At 41.6% G+C, this 23490-nt stretch overlaps 1 protein-coding gene across 1 annotated transcript in view; it reads right to left on the reverse strand.

The window, feature by feature from the left end:
- THOC2 (THO complex subunit 2) overlaps window positions 1-8727 on the reverse strand; it is a gene marked incomplete at its 5' end in the record, with an annotated part of 51309 nt that extends 42582 nt beyond the window's left edge. The window contains 4 exons of the mRNA XM_079542012.1: window positions 398-449; window positions 2225-2316; window positions 3185-3243; window positions 8666-8727. Coding sequence (XP_079398138.1) covers window positions 398-449; window positions 2225-2316; window positions 3185-3243; window positions 8666-8727 — 265 coding nt within the window. The remainder of the gene's footprint in view (window positions 1-397; window positions 450-2224; window positions 2317-3184; window positions 3244-8665) is intronic.
- Between the last annotated feature and the right edge of the window lie 14763 nt (window positions 8728-23490).

Genomic DNA, 23490 nt, shown 5'->3' on the forward strand with positions numbered 1-23490 from the left:
ATCTAAGTTGTCATCGTTAACTAACAGTGACAGCAGAGGTAAGAGTCTTTACAGAGCCCGTTGTGAGAACAGAAGATGGCACAGCAGGAATGCAATTGATTGTCACTGGCTGCACTAACTGGCACCCAGCTCTCTTACGAGCCACCTTCCCTAACTTCTCTTGGCAGAGCCATTTCCACTCCCCTTAGTAGGTAAAGATATCTAGAAACTAACAGAACAAAGCAGAATAAAAAGACGTTAAGAACTTAGGTACAGAAGCACTGAACAAGAATGAACACATTTTATAATTTTAAGTCATGCTTTGCAGATCAAGTAAGAAATCCTGCAGAAATGAATAAGTACAAAACATGTATTTCTTCAAATCTGTCACAGCGTGGAAAGGAAGCTTACAGCTTACCTAATATGCAGAATGCATCAGCTAAGATGGAAGGCATGTCCTCACGAAACTCCTAATGAGGAAAAAGAAGAACACATAGTAAATACAGAATTTACAACATGTACACTGAAAATCCTTGCTCTACTGCATAAAATATTTGATCAAAACATTCAGATTAATAATGCGTTATTAAATGAAGTGGCCCATTCAACAATACATAAATAGCAAATAATTACTGATTGCAGGGAAGATGCACCAAAAGACCCAGTAAGAATATTTGGGAAACATCTGAAAGAATTCCCTGACAGACAAATCTACATACATATTAGACATTTAAAATCTGAAAGGGATCTTCTACCACTAATCAATTTCTTTCATTTCTATGTGTGCATAGCAACTGATTTCTAGAAATAAGTTCTGTCTTTGCTTATGAACCATGTGGGAGAAAGGAGGGGAAGAATACAGGCGTGTGCACATTAAGAAAGAAAAATATGCTTTCCCTCCCCCCCCCACCCCAGTGATTCTCTCAGTCTGGAATATCAAACAAAAAATGTTCAGTCTTTACAAAAAACTCACAACAATTTTCTTAAAGAACCACACACAATTCACTGCATGTGCCTCTGTAATTGTGCATAGCATAGTAATATGCACAGTAATAACAAACAGTGAGAATGTAACTTGGGCATTTAAGATTTCAAGACTGTAAAATAATTGATACTACATTAGTGTAGGATTATTTGCTACTAATAACAGTGTGCATACACACACTTTCATATACATCATCCTGCACACCTTACAACTGCACAATTTACACCCCAGCAGCCAATTAAGTGTTTTCAGAAAACAGCAATGCCAGCTAACAGCTGCCCTAAAGGAACATCCTACCTTTGAACAGCTTCCCACTTGATATCCAAGATGGGGTGACTGACTCGCAGCATTAAACCTGCCATCAAACCAGCACCAATTCTGTGTGTGTTTTTCTTAAGTTACCCATGAGTACTTGGTATTCTCCCTATCACACACCTGCGTTTGTCCAGGAATAAGTAACAGGGAGAATGAGCTCTCAGGCATATTTGCCCATGTCAAAGTCTCAAATAAATAGCAATCACGGCAAGTTTTAAAGCAAGAGAGTTGCAGATAAGTGAGAGTTTATAATTTAAAAAAAAAAAAAAAAAAAAAAAAAATCATGCAGCTCTAAAGCTTTTCTAGAAAACCTGTTTTTCCATCCTGCAACTTCCAGTACCTTCTACAATAAACGTGTCATACACAAAAGATTAAAGGGTTTGTACTCTAGATTTAGGAGAGGATCTTTACAATTATGACGTTTATTTTCATTATGCATGCCTGTGCACGCAGATGAAATGCACCTAATGTACCTATTCCATACACCATGCACATATCTCAATATACACAAACACTGCAGCATCAAACAGGAACACTGTGTCTAAGGTGATCATGGGACCTGGCCATCTCAGCTGTAGAACAGTAAGCAAGCTTGCTGTTACACTAATATATAAATAAAAAAAAGGTAGGTGGCATTACTGGCATGCTGCATAAGCAGTTAAACCTATTTCTAGCATTTACAAAAAACTTTAGTCTCCACATAGCCTTAAATTACCTAATTTGTAATTTATGCTAACATGAACATAACTACTCACCACAAAAGCCAGAAAAACAGAAATGCTGACAACCAGTATGTATTTCAAGTGACAGAAATTAAGAAAAAGGATTCGACAAGTTTTTAGACATGAAAAACTATCTTCTTGAATACCATCCATCTTAATCTTCTTTCAGATTTCCTAACAGTCTAAAACTTCAGTAAGCAAATCAATACAAATATAAACTTACTATAATATCAGCAAGAACACCAGAAGCTTGTTCATGCTTTAAGTTTCCTCTCACAACATGAGATGAAAGCTCATACAAAGCCTGCTGGATATCTGTCAAAAGAAAGCACATTATTGAAGCACAAACTAGGTACCTCTTGGCCTACATTCTAAAGCCAGGGATGTGTATGATATTGCTGTAGACTTCAGACACTTGACAAGTAAAGAGGGACACAGCTCTTCATAAGAGAGGGATTATTTTACTGATTCTGACAAGACTGGAGTTGACCATCAACGTCTACAGCTTCACAAAGGAGAAAGTCAAAGACTATCTATTCTCATGAGTTTACTGAATAACAGTAAAACAGGATGAAAAACTGCAGTTTTCAGTGAGCATAACAACTTGAATCTTTGCTGTTGACTTAAACAGACACCTTTAGCTTATAATTCACATGGCCATTGGGTTTTATTTCAGAACATTTTCTTATCTCATAACACGTATGCCATCAAAAACTATTTATCTTTCAAGAAGAGAAAACTTAACGGGAATGAAATGCCTCAGAAGGACTTTAATTATTACAGAAGTCTGCCACAACTGAAGGAAACGATTTTCCAAAAGCTTACATTATACTGAAATATTAAGCACAGGTATTACATCTGAGAAAAATCTTGCAATGTCAAATGTGGTGGCTGCAAAAACAGCTACGGTCAGCTCGTAAGGGAGTGTTCTTTAAAAGGAAAAAAAACAAAAAACTGCAGAGTTGCTATAATTTTGATGTACAAGAAATGTTAGAATTCCACGCTTCCAACCTGCAATTGCAGCATGCAGCTGGCTCAATAAATAGTACTTTCCATGAGCACAGCCACTGCAGAGCGCATCAAAACTTCTCCTTCATATTTCAAATATTTCCTAAAGCAAGAATTTTAAAAACCCTGGAATTTTAATTTCAAAGATAAAGGAAAACAAACGAACACAACTCACCTCTGAAAGTGAGGCTGTCATGGCTTTTGTCTTCACTGAGAGCGCGACACAGCTGCAAACTGTAGTAAAGAAAATATTAACACTATTTAAAAACAGCTAGATATTAGGAAATTAGCATTAGATAACCCACAAATGTTTCAGGGCTGTTGTTGTTGTGGCTAAAATAATTTTAATTCAAGGCAGTTTAAGTGCCTACGTACATTTTGGTTTTCACACACACTAATTCACAGGAGAAAGTAAAGGAAGAGCAAAGAAACATAAAGCTCCTAATACATCACATACAGAATGGGATCTTCATGCTTCACTCACAGGAAATTCTGACCAATAATTTTTAACCAACACAAACATGATTTCCTTATACAGTGCTTTAGCAAGAATAAAACAGACTTCTATCTCCAAGTACATGCTGTAACCACTGAGGATTCACTACAGGCTGCAAAGGCCTGTTCTGTTATGTTTTCTTGGTCACTGTCAAAGTCACTCCTTAAGCAAATCAGCCATATGTAAGCAGCACACTAAACACCGTACAGACTGGTCCACAAAACAAAATTCTAGCTCCCTGCATTATGAAATGAATGCTGCAATAGCAGGCTACATGACACTGAAGGATTAGACACAGACATGCAACCCAAGCTTCCAAGGGCTTTATCTTCCATTACAATTTTCACTCCAGGAGGAGGCTGCAAAAACAGCTTCACCTCGACGAGCATCAGCACTCAAGAGGTGGCGCTTTACCTCCCTTATTACAGCCACCAAAGGATGTCCTCCAATAACCTTATTCACACTTGCAAGTTTTCAGTCAAGTTTACCATTTTTCCAGAACTTTCCATAAGAACAAACTGAAGGCAGCAACAGAGTTACATTGTATTCCTACGAAAATCCTAAGTCTACAGCCTCCTACCTGACCAATTCTTTCACATTACCTAACAAGGCAAGTAAGTACTACTGTTACAGTCTCATTATGGAAAAATAAATCACAAAGAAGCATTTGGTAGCAATCCATCACTCCTATTTGTATCCTGCACAGATTGTTACCTCTCCAGCAGGACTAAACCACTGCTCCAGCAATCAAAGAATAATATTAAGCAAGGCATATTTACCCTCTAAAGACGACTGGAACATGGTTAGTTTTACACAGAAGCAGGATGTGATCATAAGAAATACGCAACCTGAGCAAAAAGCGACGCCAGGGCAATGACATCTCTAATGCTATTGCACAGAACGAAATACATTCCTAAACTACCAGAAAAGACAGTGCAAAGAAACGGACAATATTCTGTGTTTCACAAGCTGTAAACGGTAATGCTAAATGCACTTCTTATTTTTGAAGCAAGGATGGGTTTTTTTCAGCCATTCTCAATGACAATTTAACTCACGTCAGACCTAAAATTTTGATAGCTACTCCACGCACAAGGTGTGAATGAAGGAATCGTTTTTAAGCTCTGTAAACAAGGAACAGTGAGGTGAAACCTCCAATTCTACAGAATTATCAGCTTATCAAGAAGTCAAACACCAGAATAAAGGGAGCAGTAAGGAAGGAAGACAAGGCAGAAGCCCCCCATCCAGTACCAAAAAGCCATGATGTTAGTTATCCAGTCTCAGCTGTGTACAGAAGTTAAAAAAAAAAAAAAATCAAAACATCAGCCCTTCCAAACCATCAATATCTGTATGATTTACCAACCAAGAAAAAAAAAGAAACAATATTTTCCCACTTAAAGCCCAGAAAATGGAAACTTATCAGGTCCAGCTTTCAGTTCAACAGTCCAAACATCAAAAGGTTTGCAACTCTAACTTCACTCTGGTTCATTTCTGCAAGTTTGGGATGTGGAACTTCCCTATCCTACTACATTCCACCTGAGTACAACCAATGTAATAAACCCAAACTGCAAGTTGAGTACAGAATAAGCCAGGAAATAAACATCTAAAAGCAACAACAGAAAGAATCACTGCTGAAAAAAATGTAAATAAATAAAAAAAAAGTTGTTTTGGTTGAAGATGGGCTGCGTTTGTTTAAACAACAGCAGCTCCAAAGTTCTGCAGGTGCTCAACACAAGTTTGCACAGAGCCAGAAGTTGGACCTCAGCCTCCCAGTTCATACACAACGTCCTACATACACACAGTTACACTTTCACACATAGCATAAGGCAGAAGTTATCATAAAGTGCATGTGTCTGCAAATATTGACTATACGCAGAACTCCACTGATGCAGGTAGCTCTTCTGTTGAGCTGAAACACAAACAATGGCATTTTGCAGCTAGGATGGCCAAACTACAACTGAAGCCTGCTTTCCTGACTCTCAGCCCTTTAATTGCTACTCAACCTTATGACACACCTCACGCACACAGAGCAACAAACACTGTAGGAGGGCCAGAACGACTTTGTCTCAAAATCTCAAGTTCACTGAGCATTGAGCTGCTTCAGTTCATCATGAAGTTTAACATACTGCATAAACGGCCAGCTGAGCGCGCTATTAAAGTCCTGCTTCTCTCTTCAGTCTGTTTGATCCGTCACACACAAAAAAACACCAACAAGCAAGAGCAATCCCATAAGCACTTGCCATTGCACGTCTGTTCTCTACGTTCCTGTTTGCTACAGCCATACACCAGCACCTTGCTGTGGAAGGCGCTACAGAAAACAATACAGCGTCCATACAAAAGGACAGTATACGCATACACAAATAGATAGGATCCTATAAGCACAATAAGCAGTCACTCACACGTGCCAACTCAATCTCCACACTACCTTGCAGTAGCAAAACACAGAATTTAAATAATGTGTATTTAGACAGAGAAGGATCTGAACAAAAAGAAGACAGGTGATGAGCACTTTGTGACAAACCTCTAGCTTTGGTAACTAAAAAAACCTCAAAACTAGTACGTGGTCTACATTCATGTATCCATATCAGATATTATTACACATTGGTCACTGGGTTAATTAAATTAGAAGAGCTCAACAGTGCCCAAGAAGTGCACGGCCTCCACTCTGCAGGCTCCAGAATGCCACCTCACCTATTCACTTGGGACTTCTCAGGATATACAAAACCCTCATCTTTCGGGTTTTGACCGCTGCCAAACCACGAGGACAAAGGGATCATATCAGAAATAATAAGTTTACTCTTTCCCATAGGAGTGAAAGAAAATATAGAAGATAGTCAGTCAAAAACCTGATTTTACTACTGCATTTCCGTAGGAACGACTCTGTATTTCACTTTCAAGTAACTTTTTATTTATTTATTTATTTTACTAACAGAACCTCCAAAAGACTACAGTCATATTTTAAATCTGTACATCTTACAGAATAGGCAGAGCACTGCCACGCATCTCAGGACTGTGTAAGAACACATAACAGCAACCACCTTTAGCATTCGTTGGTAATTGCAGTGCAAGCCAAAACACTAAAGGCAAATCATTTACTTTTTTCAGTACACTGCCAAAATACCAACTCAGGCTGACCTAATCAGATCCTGTAAAATAATCCAGTAAATAAATATTTCTACTTAATTCATATTTTTGGGTCTTTTTTTAGTTTTTTACCAAACTGCTTTTAGATAAGCAGTTTGGTAAAACAAGAAGTATCACTACATCTACTTACCTTTTAATTTAGCACTTTAAAATATTTTGTGTGCTTTGGTTTGGAAAGAAAGTATAATAGTTTTATTTTCATCCAGTTAGAAGAAATGAATAGGAGGTAAGTTTTGGAAAAACAAAGGCTAAGTTAAATACCAAAAAGTTCCTCCCAGAAAATGTGGTTTCTTACGAAGTTCTCCAGGACAGATGCATCTACAGATGCATTATCTTGTGCCTAGAAAATAATTTCATGCATATTTCACATTCATAAAGCTGACAACTCTTATCCAGCTGCAATCACATTGCCTTTAGAACTAACGGCATTTCTTGCAAGCTACTGTTAACACCACGTCTGAAACTGTATTTCATTTGGCATAAGGGCCACAGCAGAGGAATTTCACAAATTTTATTGCCTCCACAGGAAGTTCACACTTTCTTCACAGCCACGTTTAAGACGTAGGGCTGCAGGAGAAAGGGAGACCCACAAGAGGTTTGTCCATAGCCTTCCCACAGCTCAAATTCTGAGAATTCAGTCGAAACTGTTAACTGATCAACTAGAACATTGCTGTCCTAATGCTCCATACAACCTCAGAGATCATAACAGGGAAGTTACAAAAATCATCATCTTATTTGATGACAAAAGACAAAAAATAACTCAAGGGCTACTGCAGGAAGAAAAAGTGGATCTGTATGCACATCACATACAAAACCACATTTTATTAGAGCTACTAGCATACTTTCAAAAGACATCAGTATGTATGTTCTTACATGTTATCCTTTGTTGTTCATACAGAAGTTTAACCAAGTTCAGGGAATAAATAAGGAGACTTTTTACTAAGGATTGTCCAGCTGTTGTTGTGCAGTCAATGCCTTAAAGTCAGTGCAAACCCCATTATCCGGGGGCTCCTGAACACTTAAGTTTTTCTTTTTCAAAATTCGGGAACTGAACAGACTTTCTTTGCCCTTGTTTCACACACTTAGAAACACATTAACTCCAGCACAACTCAAGCACAGCAGTGACACAGACATAAGAAGGTCCCTTCACTACAAAGCAGAGAGTCTGGTGAATGCAGAGTTTTGTGCAGAGCCTCTGTGTTTACTCTCTACCCCACTAACTTTCTCCTCAAACATGAGGCCAATCATCACCCTAACTGCTGGATCTAAATACATGAACAAAAGAAAACGTAAAAAGGAGCAAAAATACCACAGAGTGTTTCCCATAAAGCTATCCCCCAATATTTGCCTATATTTGAAACCTCAGGGCTTTTTTTAGTTATAATAAAGGGCTAAAGGAAACAGAAAAACTAAAATAAGATCATTTAAGAGCACACAGTAAGTTGGGCACCCTCGTCGAAACTGATGCAGTACAGAAAAGCTGACAGCCTGGTGAACGACGTGTGAGCAAAAGAAGGCCGTGAAAAGGAAGCCCAAGCACAGGTGGATCGATGCGGGAAGCTGCACCCAGCCCCTCTGGCGCTCGATTCCTCTCTAGGATAACTGGAACGGGCCGACCCTACCAAGGCTGAACCGAAGCGGCACAGCGCCAGGCGGCCGGGAACAGGCAGAAAGAGCGAAACGGCGGCCGAGCCTTCCACTAAGGAGACGGGCAGCGCGGGGCCGGTGAGACGGGAACGCTACGAGGCGCCCGAAGCCGCAGCGCGGCCCGGAGCGGGAGGGCGCGCTCGGGGCCGGCCGAACCGGGCCCGGTACCGGCAGAACGGCCCAGCGGGCCCGGCGGCGCGCAGCAGGCCCGGCCCGGCCCCCGCCCTCGCACGGCTTCGTCCCCCAGCGCCGAGCCGCGGCCCCGCGTCCTGCCGCCCGCTCCCATCTCCCCGCCCCCCGCCCCTCCCCCTCCCGCAGACCGGAGGCCCGTCGGCGCCCCGCCGCCCTCCCGCGCCCGGCCCCAGCACTCACAACTCGTTCCTGCCCCCCTTTTCCCAGTTCTTTATCCACTCGGCGGGGAGCACGATCGCCATCTTCCCTGTGTGGCGCCGAGAAGCCCGGATGCGGGAGCGACGGGCGCAGGTCAGAGGGGACGCCGCGGCCCGCGAGGCACGACGGGACGGCCGCGCCGGGCCTAAGGAGACGGCGCGCGCAGGGCCGCGACCGCGCGTGCTCCGCAACGCCCCGAGGAGTGACGTCACCGAGCCCGGTAACAGCGCTGCGCCGTATGGGCGTTCCGGGCGCCGTCCCTTCGTGCCGAGGCGGGCGCTGCAGATGCGATGTCGCAGCTGTGCGTTTCGTAACTGCCATTTTTTACGTCAGCGTTAGAACTCGGAGACAAAACGTTGTGCTTTGAAATACGGGCTTGCATAATTTGAGCGTGGTTCTGAAGCATGCAGCTTATTCAGCCGTGGAGGAGAGAAGTGCTCCACGCTACATGCTCTCAGTTCACGTAGCCGTGGCAGGGATTAATGGCAGAGCTGATTCTTAAAGACTGTAGAAATGCGGTTGGGACCGTATGCAGAATGCACAAGGCTTTCAGCAGGTCTCGTATCTGTGTGGCTGTCACCCAAATCTTGGCATGTATCAGGAAGCGTGGACAGTTCTTGAAGGATGAGAGTTGTATGCAGGTTTTGGTTCCCAAAGCTTCACAGTGTGAATGTCACTGAAAAGAACTGCAGAAAATCCATGCAAGCATTGTATGTCAACCATTCCTTTCAGTGCTAGGTGTATGAGTTTAACTGTATGAGTTTCAATCGGGCCAAGTGTCGGGCCCTGTATTTTGGTCACAACAACCCCAGGCAACCCTACAGGCCTGGGGAGGAGAGGCTGGAAGCTGCCTGATGGAAAGGGACCTTGGTGTGCTGATGGGCAGTGGGCTGAAGATGAGCCAGCAGTGTGCCCAGGTGGCCAAGAAGGCCATTGGCGTCCTGGCTTGGATCAGGAATGCTGTGGTGAGCAGGACCAGGGAAGTCATCCTGCCCTGCACTCGGCACTGGTGAGGCCTCACCTCCAGTGCTGTGTTCAGTTTGGGGCACCTCAGTGCAGAAAGGAATGGAGGTGCTGGAGCAGGTCCAGAGAAGGGCAGCAAGCTCTGGGGAAGGGCTTGGAGAATATGGCCTATGAGGAGAGACTGAAGGAACTGGGGCTGTTCAGTCTGGGGAAGAGGAGGAGGCTGAGGGGAAACCTTACTGCTCTCTTCCAATATCTGAAAGGTGATTGCACTGAGAGCAGGGTTGGTCTCTTCTTACTGATGACAGGATGAGGGGAAATGGCCTCAAGTTGTGCCAGGGTAAGTTTAGGTTGGACATCAGGAAACACTTCATTACAGAAAGGGTTGTTAAGCAATGGGCTGCTCAGGGAGGTGGTTGAGTCACCATCCCTGGATGTGCTTAAAAACCATCTGGCTGTGGTACTCAGGGACGTGATTTAGCAGAGGCTTGTTAGAGTTAGGGTGGTAAGGTCAGGTTGTGGTTGAACTCAATGATCTTTAAGGTCTTTTCCAACCTGACCAATTCTGTGATTCTATGATTCTAAGTGCTTTGTAATATACTCACAGCCTGTTTAGGGCCTATTCTTGTGTTATATCTGTGCAAGCTGAGACTTGCAGAAAAGGCATGAGCAGAGTTTTCCTTTTAGGCAAAGGATGGCACTGTCAGGTCCTGAAATATGAAATATTTTCTTACGTAAATATTGATTTGTAGCTCAACAGTATCCACAGTTTTCAAAACATTGCCATTCTGAGTTCCAAATTACTTTTTTTTTCAGTTTTTAAAAAAATGATAAAAATTAGTAAAAAAAAAAATTTAAAACAATGCCAAAAAGCATAGAATAATACACTTCATAAAGAATTTTCTTATAAATCCATATGAAATTAAGTATTTTCTCAGAAATCATAGTCAAATAGAGGCATATTTCTCCAATTTCCTGGTTATAACTAGATCAGAGCAAAAAGCGGTGGCAAGCATATATAAATGTATAACTATTACTTGTGTTTTAGAGTCTAGACTTGTTCTAGACTAAATCTGCTTTCCACTACTTCCATTAGCATCACTGAAACTATTTGCTTTCTCCAGTTTAAAACAGATGTAAGAAAAGCCTGATACAAATCTTCATAAAGGATCGAAATAAACCTATTATCTCGGTTGGCTAAAATATATTTTAGACATCTTTTAGAAGTTCTCTTGCAGTTAATTTAGCTATTATATGCTTCCTATTATTATTTTCAAATATGCATACGTTTATATCATTCATTTATATTGTTACAACGTCTTCAATCATAGAATACTTCAGGCTGGGAGGGCCTTTAGGTAGCCACCTGCCCCAGGTACAAGTAGGCTGCTCAAAGCCTCATCTGAGAGTTTCAAATCCTTTTAAGGAGGTGATTCCACAGCAAAGATTTTGAGCACCGAAGAGATTTTTCCTTTAATCAGGTTGGAATTGTGTCTGTTCCCTCTTCTTTTGCAGTACTCTCTTGCAGTACTCTCTGAGAATAACGTGGATCCAAGATATTTGTGTAGAACTAAAGAAGCACTTGGTGAATGTGAATAAAATTTGTTCTACTTATGATACGCAGCTCCTAAAACACAGACATTCATACATTTGAATGGGTACTCAACAGCCTCTAATGTTTATTCTCCATCCATTCAGAAGGCTTTTGTGTGCTTGAAAAAAGTGTCATGGGTATCCTAAGGTTCCTGTAAGTGAATCAAAGGCCTTTTTTTAAAAGCTAGGATGTTTCTCTCATTTCAAAAATTGTTAGAGATTTCATCTCAATCAGGATGGATCTATTCAGAGAATTTTCTTTTGGTATTTTGTTTCCTTCTGCTATTTTTATAAGATTACATTTACCTGTCTAAATATTTGGATAAAAAGAAGTCTTAAAAAGAATGAAAAATAACGATGCCTGTAAAGCCACTATATGTCACACTGCAGTCTTGAGTCACCTGCTGTCCCTCCAGCCTGAATAAAGAAGAAATCTGAACATTTTTTCCAACTTCATTGAAGAAAATGCCTCAGTTGGGCTCTATGGTAACAGCTGGATAGCAGTAAGTTATTATTAAGCCTGACTGCAACTGTAAGGCTTTCAAAGCTGTGGTATGTGATGAAGCAAATACACAGTTACAAGAAAATAAGTGTTAATCCTAAAAAAAATGCATATGCTCTTGGTTTTCTAAATAAATACTACAGGTAAATGTGCAAAAGCAGAAGAAAGAAAATGTTTGAACAGTTTGTTTCCTCTATAATAACCTTCTTCATGAATTTGTGCGACAAGGCACAACTTTATTATCCTCTGTGAGATACAAATAGCAGAAGGTTTTGCTCTTCTTGCACAGACATTTAAGAGTAGCAATTTGGAATAAAATGTCCTTTAATACTGTTGTGGGTTTTTTTAAGTCATATTTATGTAAGAATTAATTACTCTACATTCCTGAAATATGCAATTTTATTTATTAATTTATTTTTAATCAGTCACAGTTCGGTGTTATTCGTGCTTTTTTGTGTTTGTTTGTTTTTTTATGGTTTGCATTTTCTTTTTTCCGTTTGTTGATTTTGGTTGTTGTAGTTTGATGGTGGGTTTGTTTTGTTGGTTTTTTGTTTGTTTGTTTGTTTGTTTTTTTCTGGGAACATTTCCTGAATTCTCACACAAAAGAAAAAGGGGATGACTTCCATTTGGTAAATGCTGTTTAGACAAAATTCCTCATAAACATTATCTAGTACTGCCTGTTTCTATTCAGCTGGGCTATTGAAAAGAGAAACACTGTCACGTAAGTGACTGCCAAATTGATCTTCTAACAGTTAGGGTATTTTCATAGCTAGACTTAGTATCCATCAGCCATAGATTTAGGTTCAATTTCCCGACCACATCGGCCTGGAAGGGGTCTGGTGCAGGTTTTGAAATAGTTTCATTCCACTTCTTAGTTTTTTGGTTCTGTGTATGTTCATGTGTCTGCTGATAGAGAATGGAGAGCAGAAATACTTATTAAGCTCCCTTCCACACATTTCCTGTGAAAAGGTGGCTTATTTTATTAAAAATGATGCTGTGAATCTGGAGAGCACTTCATCTGACCTGAGATTGAGATTGTGTCTGACAGGAATTAGAATAGTTATTTACTTGAGAGTATTTCAATCTACCTCAAGGTAGCTTGGGTGTTTGGAGGGTGTTTTTCTTTCTCTGATCAGCATAAGTAAGCAAAAATAAAAACACTGGTTCAGCAATGGAACTGAGAAATTAGAAATATGGGGGAAAACAAATAATTGTTTTTTTAATCACAGCTTCACTGAATGATAAAATGTTAGCTGTGAAATAAAGGTTGGCAAGGCAGTTCCTGCTGGGATTTCCCTGTAGGGGGGGGACAAGCTGTTCTGAAGCGTTGTGCTCCCAGAGCCACTGAGAACAGGAGTGATTCCTTCTTGCCTGCTTCAAAGGCACAAGGAAGAAATAGTAAATGCTTTAAGAAACGTTTTGAAACACCTTGTCTTCTGGTACGTACACCTTCCTAGCAAGTGCTCTATCAAAGTCCATTATTAGAATCTCAGATATTAGTATTTAGAGTTTGAAAATATGGACAAAGTTAGGAGCTTTGCAAGTTTTGCAAGCTGAGCAGTGACAGTGTCACTGGCAAGGCAGCTGAGAGGCTTGCAGCATAACCTGGGTCCACTGCTGCAGAAAGGAGGAGTACAACTTGCAGAACAGGTACTCCAGACCTCACAGCTCATCTTTTGCTGGGTTGCCTGATGGCTGGGTGTCCTGCAGGATGGCCCTGCATCATTACACCTTAATGTAGCATACACCCCATAGAACTCTGTGTTTGACTTTATGGTATTTTGCTGGCAAAACCCATCGGATAACTTCAGTACATCATCAGCCCTCAATCCTGCACAGGAGAGCATGGTGCAGCAGCTCTGAGGCAGAGGCCATGCTGGTGTCTGAGGAACTCTGAGGCAGCAGTGCTACAGTTTGTGTTCCTGTCCCTCCTGTCTGGGATGTGTTCAGAGGAGGCTGGAGGGTTGGCTGGGTGCTGCTGGAAGCTCAGGGAGCCAAAGTCTGCCAAAACAGCCTCTGCTTACCAATAGCTGCAGCTTGCAGGAGCTGATTGGTGTGGCTGCTACTGATGTCTGTGGGCCCTTAGCTGTAGCACCTGTTAGTGGGTGAAAGTGTGAACACTGTAGTTGCCTCACATTTGTTAATTGTGAGAGCTAAGAGTATTACTGTACTGAGAAAATATGAAGGTTTGAAGGTCAACCCTGCATTTGGTGAGCCCAACTCTTATCAGCATGGTCCATGCACTCATTACCGTTGTGTACCCCAAATATCAGGTATGTTAAAACGGAAGTGTCTGTGCCTAAAGATAATCATGCAAGAAAAACCTGAATTCCTAATCTCGGGGCTTGCAGACTGTTAGACAGAAAATATATTTCTCAAACTGTCAGTCCTGACTCTTTATTCTCAGTCTCAGATCAGAAAGCACTTCTCCATTGTTTCTCTGTTCTGCTGTTTCTTTTTCTTCTGGTATCTTGATTCTGACTAGAGTCCAAAGGCAGTGTATTCTTAAATAAACCCACCTTTGTTATGAGTAATCATCGCATATATTGCTTACATGTACAGCAATATAAAACACTCAAGAACTAAAAACAAGCTTGCCCTTCTAAGATTTAGACAGCCATCTTGAGTTTCCCCCATTTACAAAAATTCTCAGACATCATCAACACAGTGTGGGGCAATTGAAAGACCAGACTGACCAACTAAAAGGGATATGTTTGTTCCCCATAGCATCCCTCTTCATGCCTATCTTCCTCTTTTCTGCCTTTAGGACAGCCTGTGCTGAATACAAAGTAGGAGATAGGCAAGCACTGCCTTAAACGTGGCCTTTTTCAAGTGACTGTACCACTAAATTATAATGTATAGTAAGTACCTGCAATCCAATGCTAATATTGCAGCATGGAGTTATGAACAGAGAACCACATGTGGCCATATGCCAAATGCTTGCTGAGTTCAAATCCCAGCTCTAGATGATTATTTCTTGCATTAATCAGTTCAAACGGAGCTAACATAAATCACTAGTTACACGTTTACCATTTTCCTCTCCATTTGGCATTTCTCTTTACTCGTCTGCTCAGAAAGTTGTGAAGGAAAGTAAATATGCCATGCTTCTCCCTGAGTTGACATTAGATGCAAGTGAACTTGGAATTAGTTTCAGCTAGCAGTATACCAAAACACCCAAAGACCTCTTGTTTCATACTTAAACACAAACTTTTCTGTGGGACATCTGTTACTGGATGAAGTATGACCACCTTTATTTCATACTTTAATTTTGCTGAGGATATTCTATCACTAATAGATTTGGGAATTGCAGGAAAGTATATCCTGCCTAAGATCTTATACCTGAAATTGAAAAAGCTCATCATGTTTTTTCAACTTTTCCTACTTCTGTAGTATGATGATACCCCTAAATATTTCTAGCTTCCATTTAGTCCTTTCTACCTTCACTGAAATGTAGTGGGAATGATGTTCATCACATGCTGATGAAAAGAAATAAAGGCCTGAAAGGAGTCATGCTTTTCTGAAAGAGAGATATGATATTCTGTGGACCAAAATAAAAATGCAGGACTTCCATATTGCCTTCAAACAACTCCATCTCTTCCTCCAACATCAATACAGCAAGAACACTGGATGTAATTCAGGGAAAAAAACACAGATTTCAGGCATCTGTTCTTTATCAGTTATTTGATTTAGTAGTGCCATATTCATTAGAAAATATTCCTAGTTAAGTTACTGTTCTGTACTGCACTGGGCTTCAGAATTCCTATGTCAATAAGATTAGTAAGAAATAAGAAGTTACCTTAATTTCTTGCAGAATATATCAACAAAGATGGATTCCCATATTAACTTCTGTGACTTGTGACCCCTTACTGATTGAACAGTCCATATCAATGAACTGTTTGCTGTCTAGTTCATATTTGTCTGACTCAAACATCCTGAAGTGTATTGAAATATGAAACATGTTTGTGTAAAAAAAAAAGTCTGAAAGAGGCATTTGGTACGACTGTCAGATTTATTGTGTTACAGATTCACTGAATAATTCAGATTAGAAGGGATCTCAGGAGGCGATGTAATCCAGCGTTCCAAGGGTCAGCCATGAGATCAGTTCATGTTGCCCTAGTCTGGTCGTGAAACTCTCCAAGTTTGGAGACTGCTTGAATGTCCTCATGTCTGGAAAGGCTTTGTTTGTTTCTGTTTATCTACATTGTCTACAGCTCCACCAGGCACCCCTGTGAAGAGCTAGCCTCCATCCCCTTGGTAGCTCCTTTGCAAGTGATGGAAGGCTGCTGTTAAGTACTTCCCAAGCTGTATCTTCTCCAGGCTGAACAAGCCTTTCCTGTTCCCTCTGCCACGCTTCACCATCCTGATGGTCAAGGAGTGCTGGCCTCACCCCAGTTCAAGGTTTTTCTTGTTCTGGGCTCCGTAGTGCTGAACGCAGCATTGTAAATGTGGTGTAGGGAATGCTGAGTGGAGAGGGATAATGACTCCTTTCTATGTTCCTGTTCACACCATCCGCAATGCTTTCCAATCTAACGGACTTGTTTCTTCACCTATTTGTAGTATAAATTACATGAGCTGAAAGAAATACATTACAGTATGTCATGCAGGTACGCAGTATTATGGGAACCACACTGCATCTATTCATGCTTATACTTCCACCCAGTAAGAGGATTTTCCTTACTGAATGAAGTACATCAATCAGATTGAGAGAGGTATTACCTTATCTCACTAAATATTTCATCTTTGTAAAACTTCAGCTCCTTTTTTTGTTTGTTTTTCTGGGAATAAGATTCAGGGATACGACAAAGACACTCAAACCAATGGAACTGCTTTGTGATGAGTTAAGATTTGTAGGCAGTGGTTACAGGTCCTTCCATGCAAATACAAGTCCTTCCAAAGCAAATAAAAAGCACTGAGAGGCTATCTCTGTTTGAAATCAGCAAACCAAAGTCTGTTGTTTTGTTTTGTTTATAAATACAGACTACTCAACCAATTCCAGCAAGTTTGTTTCATTTTAAAGGAAAGAATGAATACAGCAAGCAGGAATATTTGTCTACGCCTAATTCAACTTGACAAAGATATTGCCTGTGATTTTCTGCTCAAAGTTTAATTACTTTCTTTGGCTCAGTTACCAGAACTCTGCTTACTGTGAAAGGTACTTCAAAGTAATACAATTAATTTTAATGTTGAGTCACCAAAGATGTTGTTAGTTTTGGCTTACAGTACAACTTACTGATTCAGAATTTTATTTTAAACTGAACTTAAAATTGTTTGCACAGAAGAACAAGAACTAGCTTGTGTAGAAGGTAAAACATTTTATAAGCATTACTCTTCTTGTTGTCATTATTTTTCTTTTCTGCTATGTTTTCTTATATTCTGGCTGTTCTGTGTATTGTGACTAGAAGTTTTGGGTTTTGTTTGATCAAAATGTTTGATTTAAACATCAAAACGCAGAAGTGGGTCACTGCAAAAACACCTTGTATGTATTCAAAAATATTTTGATATTTAAAAATGATTTGCCTCTTTGGAAAAGTATCAAAATCTCAACAAAGCAATGGCATTTGTGAAAATCATTGCTAATGAATGTATTGATAATGTGGGGTTGATGAGGATTTATAAGATCAAATATTCACACTCATCCTGCACTGTTGCAGTGCTAACCTCTCACCATGTCATAATATTTCTGAGATCTTTAAATAAATAAATATGCTTTGCTATGGTGTGAACTGAGTTTGGTTGTTAGGAATCTCTACTATTGAAATACAGCTATTTCTCATATATTGAAATCAGTACAATTATCATCTTGGATTTTTTTAGTCAAGTTCTTTCTAGCATGCACAAATATTGACCTTGATACTCAGCCCTTTTACTTTTGATTATTTCCTCTTCAGTAAATAGGAAATAAAATTAAAAGAGAGAGCAAGAAAGAGAAATGGCATGTGTATATGGAACAGACAGCAATTTAGACTATTAGAAAAGTGTGTTTTAATATTTCAGCCAGCTGTGCCTGAAGCAAATTGTTTTCACAGAACATTCATTGAGGCCATCTCTGTTCATAGCAAGGAACATCACTTTAATTCTTAAATAATATTTCTGTAGTTGTTGTTCCAGAACGATGGGCTGCATTTTCAGTACAGTCGGTTTGCTCATCTAGAAATTACTTTGTTTTTACGCTGTACAGATACACCGAAGATTTCGGATAGGAGAAGTGCCAACCTGCTGAGATGTCAGCCTACACACTGCTAACTCGGGACTGGAAAAACTCGTCGTTCTCTTGAGAGAGGAGGCTGCAGTGACCTCACCAGATGCCTGAAGTATAGGAACAGCTTTACCGACACCATTACTTTCCTGAGCCACTACTTTGTTATTTTTGCAGTTGTGCAATGTAAGAACTACAGGACTTTAGTTAGATTGTAAAGCACGAGAGCTCCCAATTTTCTATGGATTAAAAAAAAAGAAAGGTTAGTGGGATATTTTAATATTGCAGAAGAATCATCTTAGTCTTGAAAATGAATAGATAGTTCTGGCTACAGCTACCGAAGAGACTAAACTGAGGTTTGTGTATGAACTGGGATATTGAGTACAAATACATGAAATGCAACGAGTTTAAGAGCTGCTGAGAGCAGAATCTAAAGGAAAAAAAAAAAAAAAAAAAAAAAAAAAAAAGGCAAGTTCCTGGCCAAGTTAGCAAGCAGTGCTGCTGGCAACCCTCACCTGCAGGGTACCTCAGAGAGCAGCACCACGGCCTTTGCGCAGCCCCTGTAGGAAACACCACGGACCCCAGGCAGATGACCGCTCCCTCACACCACTTTTCGGCGGCCCTCGAGCACCACGCCCGGCCTCTACGTAGCGGGAAGTGCTGACGCCCGTCCTGCGGGATGCCGAGTGGGGCTGGGGCTCTCCGGTCGCTCGGCTCTCGTGCGTTTCACCGGCACAGCCCACGAGGAGCAGACGGGAGACACAGCGGCCGCCGAGGGATGAGGCGCTGCCCGCCCTCCGCCGCTGGGTGCCGCCGTCAGACAGCGGGCGCCGCGCTGCCGCGATCCCCCAGCCCGCCGGGGGGCGCTGCCGCCGAGCCGTGCGAAGCCGAGAGGCTGCCGGGAGCCAGCCGCCATTTTCTCAATGTGCGCCGCCGGAGCGCTTCCCTCAGCCGGGGTCGGTGAGGAAGGTACGCGGCGCGGTGAGTTGTCAGGCGGCCGCGGCGCACACGGAGCGGTGGGCGGCTCCCCGCGCGGGGTAGGGGTGCTCCTTGCCACCCCCGGCGCTGCTCGGCACCCACCCGCCCGACGTGCAGAGGGTCGCGGGAGCGGCCGCCGCGCCGGGAGGCGTTGCCACGGGGACGGGCGCGTCTCCTCAGCCCGGAGCGGAGCCGGGCGCTGCCGAGATGCCTCGGGGCTGTGCGCTGCTGAGGGGAGAAATGGCTCTGTGACAACGGCTGAATCACGCAGTCACGGACCGTCTGCTGCGCGGGGCTGTGCTCCAGCTACAGCTGTGCCTCCGCGCACTGGAGCTGTGCTTGAGTTGCCTTGTGGATGCTGTGCTTGAGTTGCCTTGTGGATGCTGTGCTTGAGTTGCCTTGTGGATGCTGTGCTTGAGTTGCCTTGTGGATGCTGTTCCTCCCACAGTGCGCTCATTTCTTCGCTTACACAAAAAGAAAAAATGTTTTGCTGCTGGACACTTATTTGTTGCTCAGTGGTCATTTTGAACTTTGCCTCCTCTATTTTTTCTTCCTTTCTTTCTTCCGCCTCTTGCTTTGAAGAACCTTCTTTGTGTTCTTTCAATAAAAATGCAGTTCTGTTCAGGTTTTCTCAAGTGAGGTCCTTGTTTACTCCAATCGTGTTTTCTTCACTTGCAATTCAGGGCACTTCAGGCAGTTCTCTTTGTCATAATAGCTATGTATTCATGCTGATCTATTTCTCTGTAACATTCAGTGTGGTTCTGTACTACTGCCTACCTGATCCTCCTATTGTACTGCTAGGTTCCATATCCGTGGATGTAAGGGCTGGTTTTGGTCTTGATTGCAGTGCTTTTTAACTGTACTATCAGTAGGCATTTGCTGAAAGCTACATTTGTTCTTGAAGCTACTTTCATATATTTTTGCAGATCTGCTTTGTCTTGTCATTGCTGTTACCTCGTGCTGTGATTTTAGTACTTCATATAGCTAAGTGGAAGGACTTTCTTTCTTAAATGAACAACCAGAAACTCTGAGGCCTTATGCTAGGCCAATTTGGAGGGAAAAGCAACCAATCAAAGGAAAAAAATGCCTTATTATCTAGATAAAATGTCAAATCCTTTCTTAACTAATAGCTTGATGCAGTTAAATTAGATACTTAATTTAACTTAATTACTAACTAAGTTAGTATTTACTCTCTTTGTCTCTTGAAATAACTGCATAAGACAAACTCAATCTAAGAAAGCAAGTTTCTGCAATAAGTCTTTGTTAGGATATATATATTTTTTTCATTTCTTAAATGCTTCCTTTTGCTGTCTTGTAGTTTTATTTAGGGCCCTTTAGAGAACACACAAGTGCTTCTGTCCTTTGGAAGATGGACACCCACGCCATTGGCCAAGAAGGGCAAGGAAATGAGTTAATGATAGCCTTGTACTTCCTCTGACCTTGTTCCTTGTACCCAGCAGCAGGAGTGAAAGAACTGTGATGTGGGTGTGGTGGTTTGTTGTTTTTTTTTTTGTCTGCTGCAAGTGATATGAGACAGACTTGCTTCTGTTATCAGGCGTTAGAAAACGGGTGTTCCTATCAAAGCTTTTGAAATACGAAGGTGGATTTTGCTGCAGGCTTCTGTGTGCCCTTGATAGTGATGGTGCACCTGTTGCTGTACTGCCAGGTTGGGCGAGACAGCCGAAGGGAGCTGAGGAGTTGCAGAATATCGAGTGCATGACTTGATGAAGCACTCCCTGTGAAGGAAAAGATTTTATTTTTATTTATTTATTTATTTATTTTGGCCTAAAGATTGGTGGAAAATAGATGAAACTAATATCTGCTTTGGTTGATCTGCTGCTGACCTTGGTTGGTGACAGGGTACTAATTTCCTAGGGGAAACCCTTTGCATTTTTCTTCTTTTCTGTCAGGAGTTAATGAGTGTAGTCTCCTGCAGCTTCTTATTTTTCATAGCAAGAGATCCACGAGGAGCTCTGTTCAAAACGCTCTGAACGCAACTATTGAAAGTCAGGCTCTAGAAATAGATTTCTGAACCTAAGGGGAAGAAAATAGCAGTTGTGCAGAAAGGCTGAAGGCACATGAACATGGAGGAAGGCGTGTTGCACAGCCTGAGTTGGGTTGTCCTTCAGGACTAGGAATGCTAGTATTTTAATCGGTGATGCTCTGTAACAGCTCAGACTATGTCACAGAATGTTTTATTTTTTGCCTTTTCTATCCTTGGTTGGTCATCAAGTGGATGCCAGCAATAAGATGTTTGATCCCTCATGTGTTGCTGTTGAGTAGGTGAAGAAGGGACAGAAGTTGATTTCATGAGGAGAGATTCTGCACGTCCAGTTTTAGGAACGTTTCCTTTTTTGGAAATGGAAATTGTAATACTGCGTGCACAACTGAAAATTGTTACCAGAGAACCTGTGTGCTTTCTGTGTTGATTTTGGACTTGATGACTATCCAAAATCTTCTTTACTAGAAGGCAGGTTCTATTTTAAAGCTTGCTTAGTGGAATCTTGTTGGAACTGAGAAGCCATCCTCTGTGAACAGTGTCACTTACGCAATATAAAACATAAAGTGAAGCTGCATGTGTCTTGAAGTTTGCTGTCCTTCCCCTTCTGTGTCCTGAACAGTTTCTTATTAAACAGAAATGCAAGCTGAGTGCTTTCAACAGGTGCAATTTTCATATTTCAACTTCTGGTACTGTGTTAGAATTGGTCCTCAAGTCATCCCAACTTGCTAACAAACTTCAAATTAAAGTACAGGGCATAGGTAACGTAAGAGATTCCAAGCTCACAGCTGTGTGTATGCACACCAATTTGCGTGTGTCATTTCATCATTTCAGCCCAGCAATGATTGACCAAGCATTGATGTTAGTCATTCTGGGCAGTGCCGTGGTGCCGTGCCCATGGGCTGCCGTTTGCACGTCAGAGTGTGAGCAGCCCTGCTGGGCAGAGCTCGTGGCTCCCTGCTCTGCCCTGCTGTGCAGCTTCTTCCTTTATAATCCCAAGGATTCGGCAGTTTTGCTGTGGCATTTATCATTTCACTGCAGCTGAAGTCCAGTCTTGTTTGTCCCCTTGAGGAGAGCTGATCTCTTGTTTCGTCTTCTCCCTCAGTTATAGGCATAAATGTTTTCTAGCTGAGCAGTAAAAGTGTGTGATGCTGCAGGCTGGAGCACAGCTCATACTGGAGGAGGGAGGTGTGCCCAAGGTCACTGCAGGTTTTGCAGGCAGCTTTTATCATTGCCCATTTAGTAAATACATTCCCATTGACTGGCTTTTTTTTTTCTCTTCCCTAACCCAGGAGAGCAGTAACTCTGTATTCCTGCAGTGATACAATTTATAATTGCTGATGGATACTTTTTTCCTGTTTCTAAACTTAGGAATTGACCCCAGTTGCTCCTAATGTTGGGTTTTAGGAGGGTTGGCACTGCACAGCTTACTTCTTTGCTTATTGAAGTGCTTTGTTGTAGCTCAGGCATGTGTGTCTGTTTTGGTCAGAGCTGTCAGGGCTGGTGCTCTGTGAGGGACTGCTTGTCTAATTCAACTTGGAGGCAACTAATGGTCATCCTATTAACCTTAGCTTTAAAAGAACACAAACCAATCCCCTGGAGTACTGTAGGCTTGCATGGATGAAAGTGTTTCAATTTGGAGTGCTGTGTTAAGTATGGACTCTAAGCTCTTCGCTATCAAAACCAATGGTTCTGCAAGTTCAGCTGCAGTTTTCTTACGCAGATCTTGAAGTTAAATCGAATTCCCATTGATGATACAGAAGTGTAGGAGCTAAAAGTTCTAAAGTTAAAAGCATGAAAACAATATGGAATGAAATTTTGCACCACTTAAATTATACTTCTCAAATATATCACAGAATCACAGAACTGTAGGGGTTGGAAGGGACCTCCAGAGATCATCGAGTCCAACCCCCCTGCCAAAGCAGGTTCCCTACAGCAGGTCGCACAGGTCGGCATCCAGGCAGGTCTTGAACATCTCCAGAGAAGGAGACTCCACCACCTCCCTGGGCAGCCTGTTCCAGTGCTCCGTCACCTCACTGTAAAGAAGTTCTTGCGCATGTTTGTGCGGAACTTCCTATGCTGCAGTTTCTGGCTATTTCCCCTTGTCCTGTCTCCACTCACCACTGAAAACAGTCTGGCCTCGCCATTCTGCCCCCCACACCTTAGATATTTATAGACCTGGATCAGGTCCCCTCTCAGTCTTCTCTTCTCAATGTAGAATATGAAAATGAATAATTTGTGAAAAAATACATTTTTGTTTTCCCTTTATGTAATTGTTTTGTGGTGCTACAGAATTAGAAATGTGTAAGAGGGAGGCCAGTAAAATATTTAAGAACATTCAGTTATTGGTAAGGAATATGGAAACAGCATGGAAAAAGCTGATAGGCTGATTTTCCAGAATGTGCAAAACAAAACAAAACAAAACAAAAAATCCACTTATGTTAATTTTCTTATTTCCATTCAGTTCATCTGGAAAGAATACTTACAGAATCTCCGTAAGCTTAAATGGTGCAATTCCAAGGATCTATAATTAAAAAATGGCAGCTAAATCACAGTTTCCTGTACGGCTACAAGAG

Source organism: Tetrao urogallus, assembly GCF_951394365.1.
Source record: "Tetrao urogallus genome assembly, chromosome: 13".
Classification (NCBI taxonomy): domain Eukaryota; kingdom Metazoa; phylum Chordata; class Aves; order Galliformes; family Phasianidae; genus Tetrao; species Tetrao urogallus.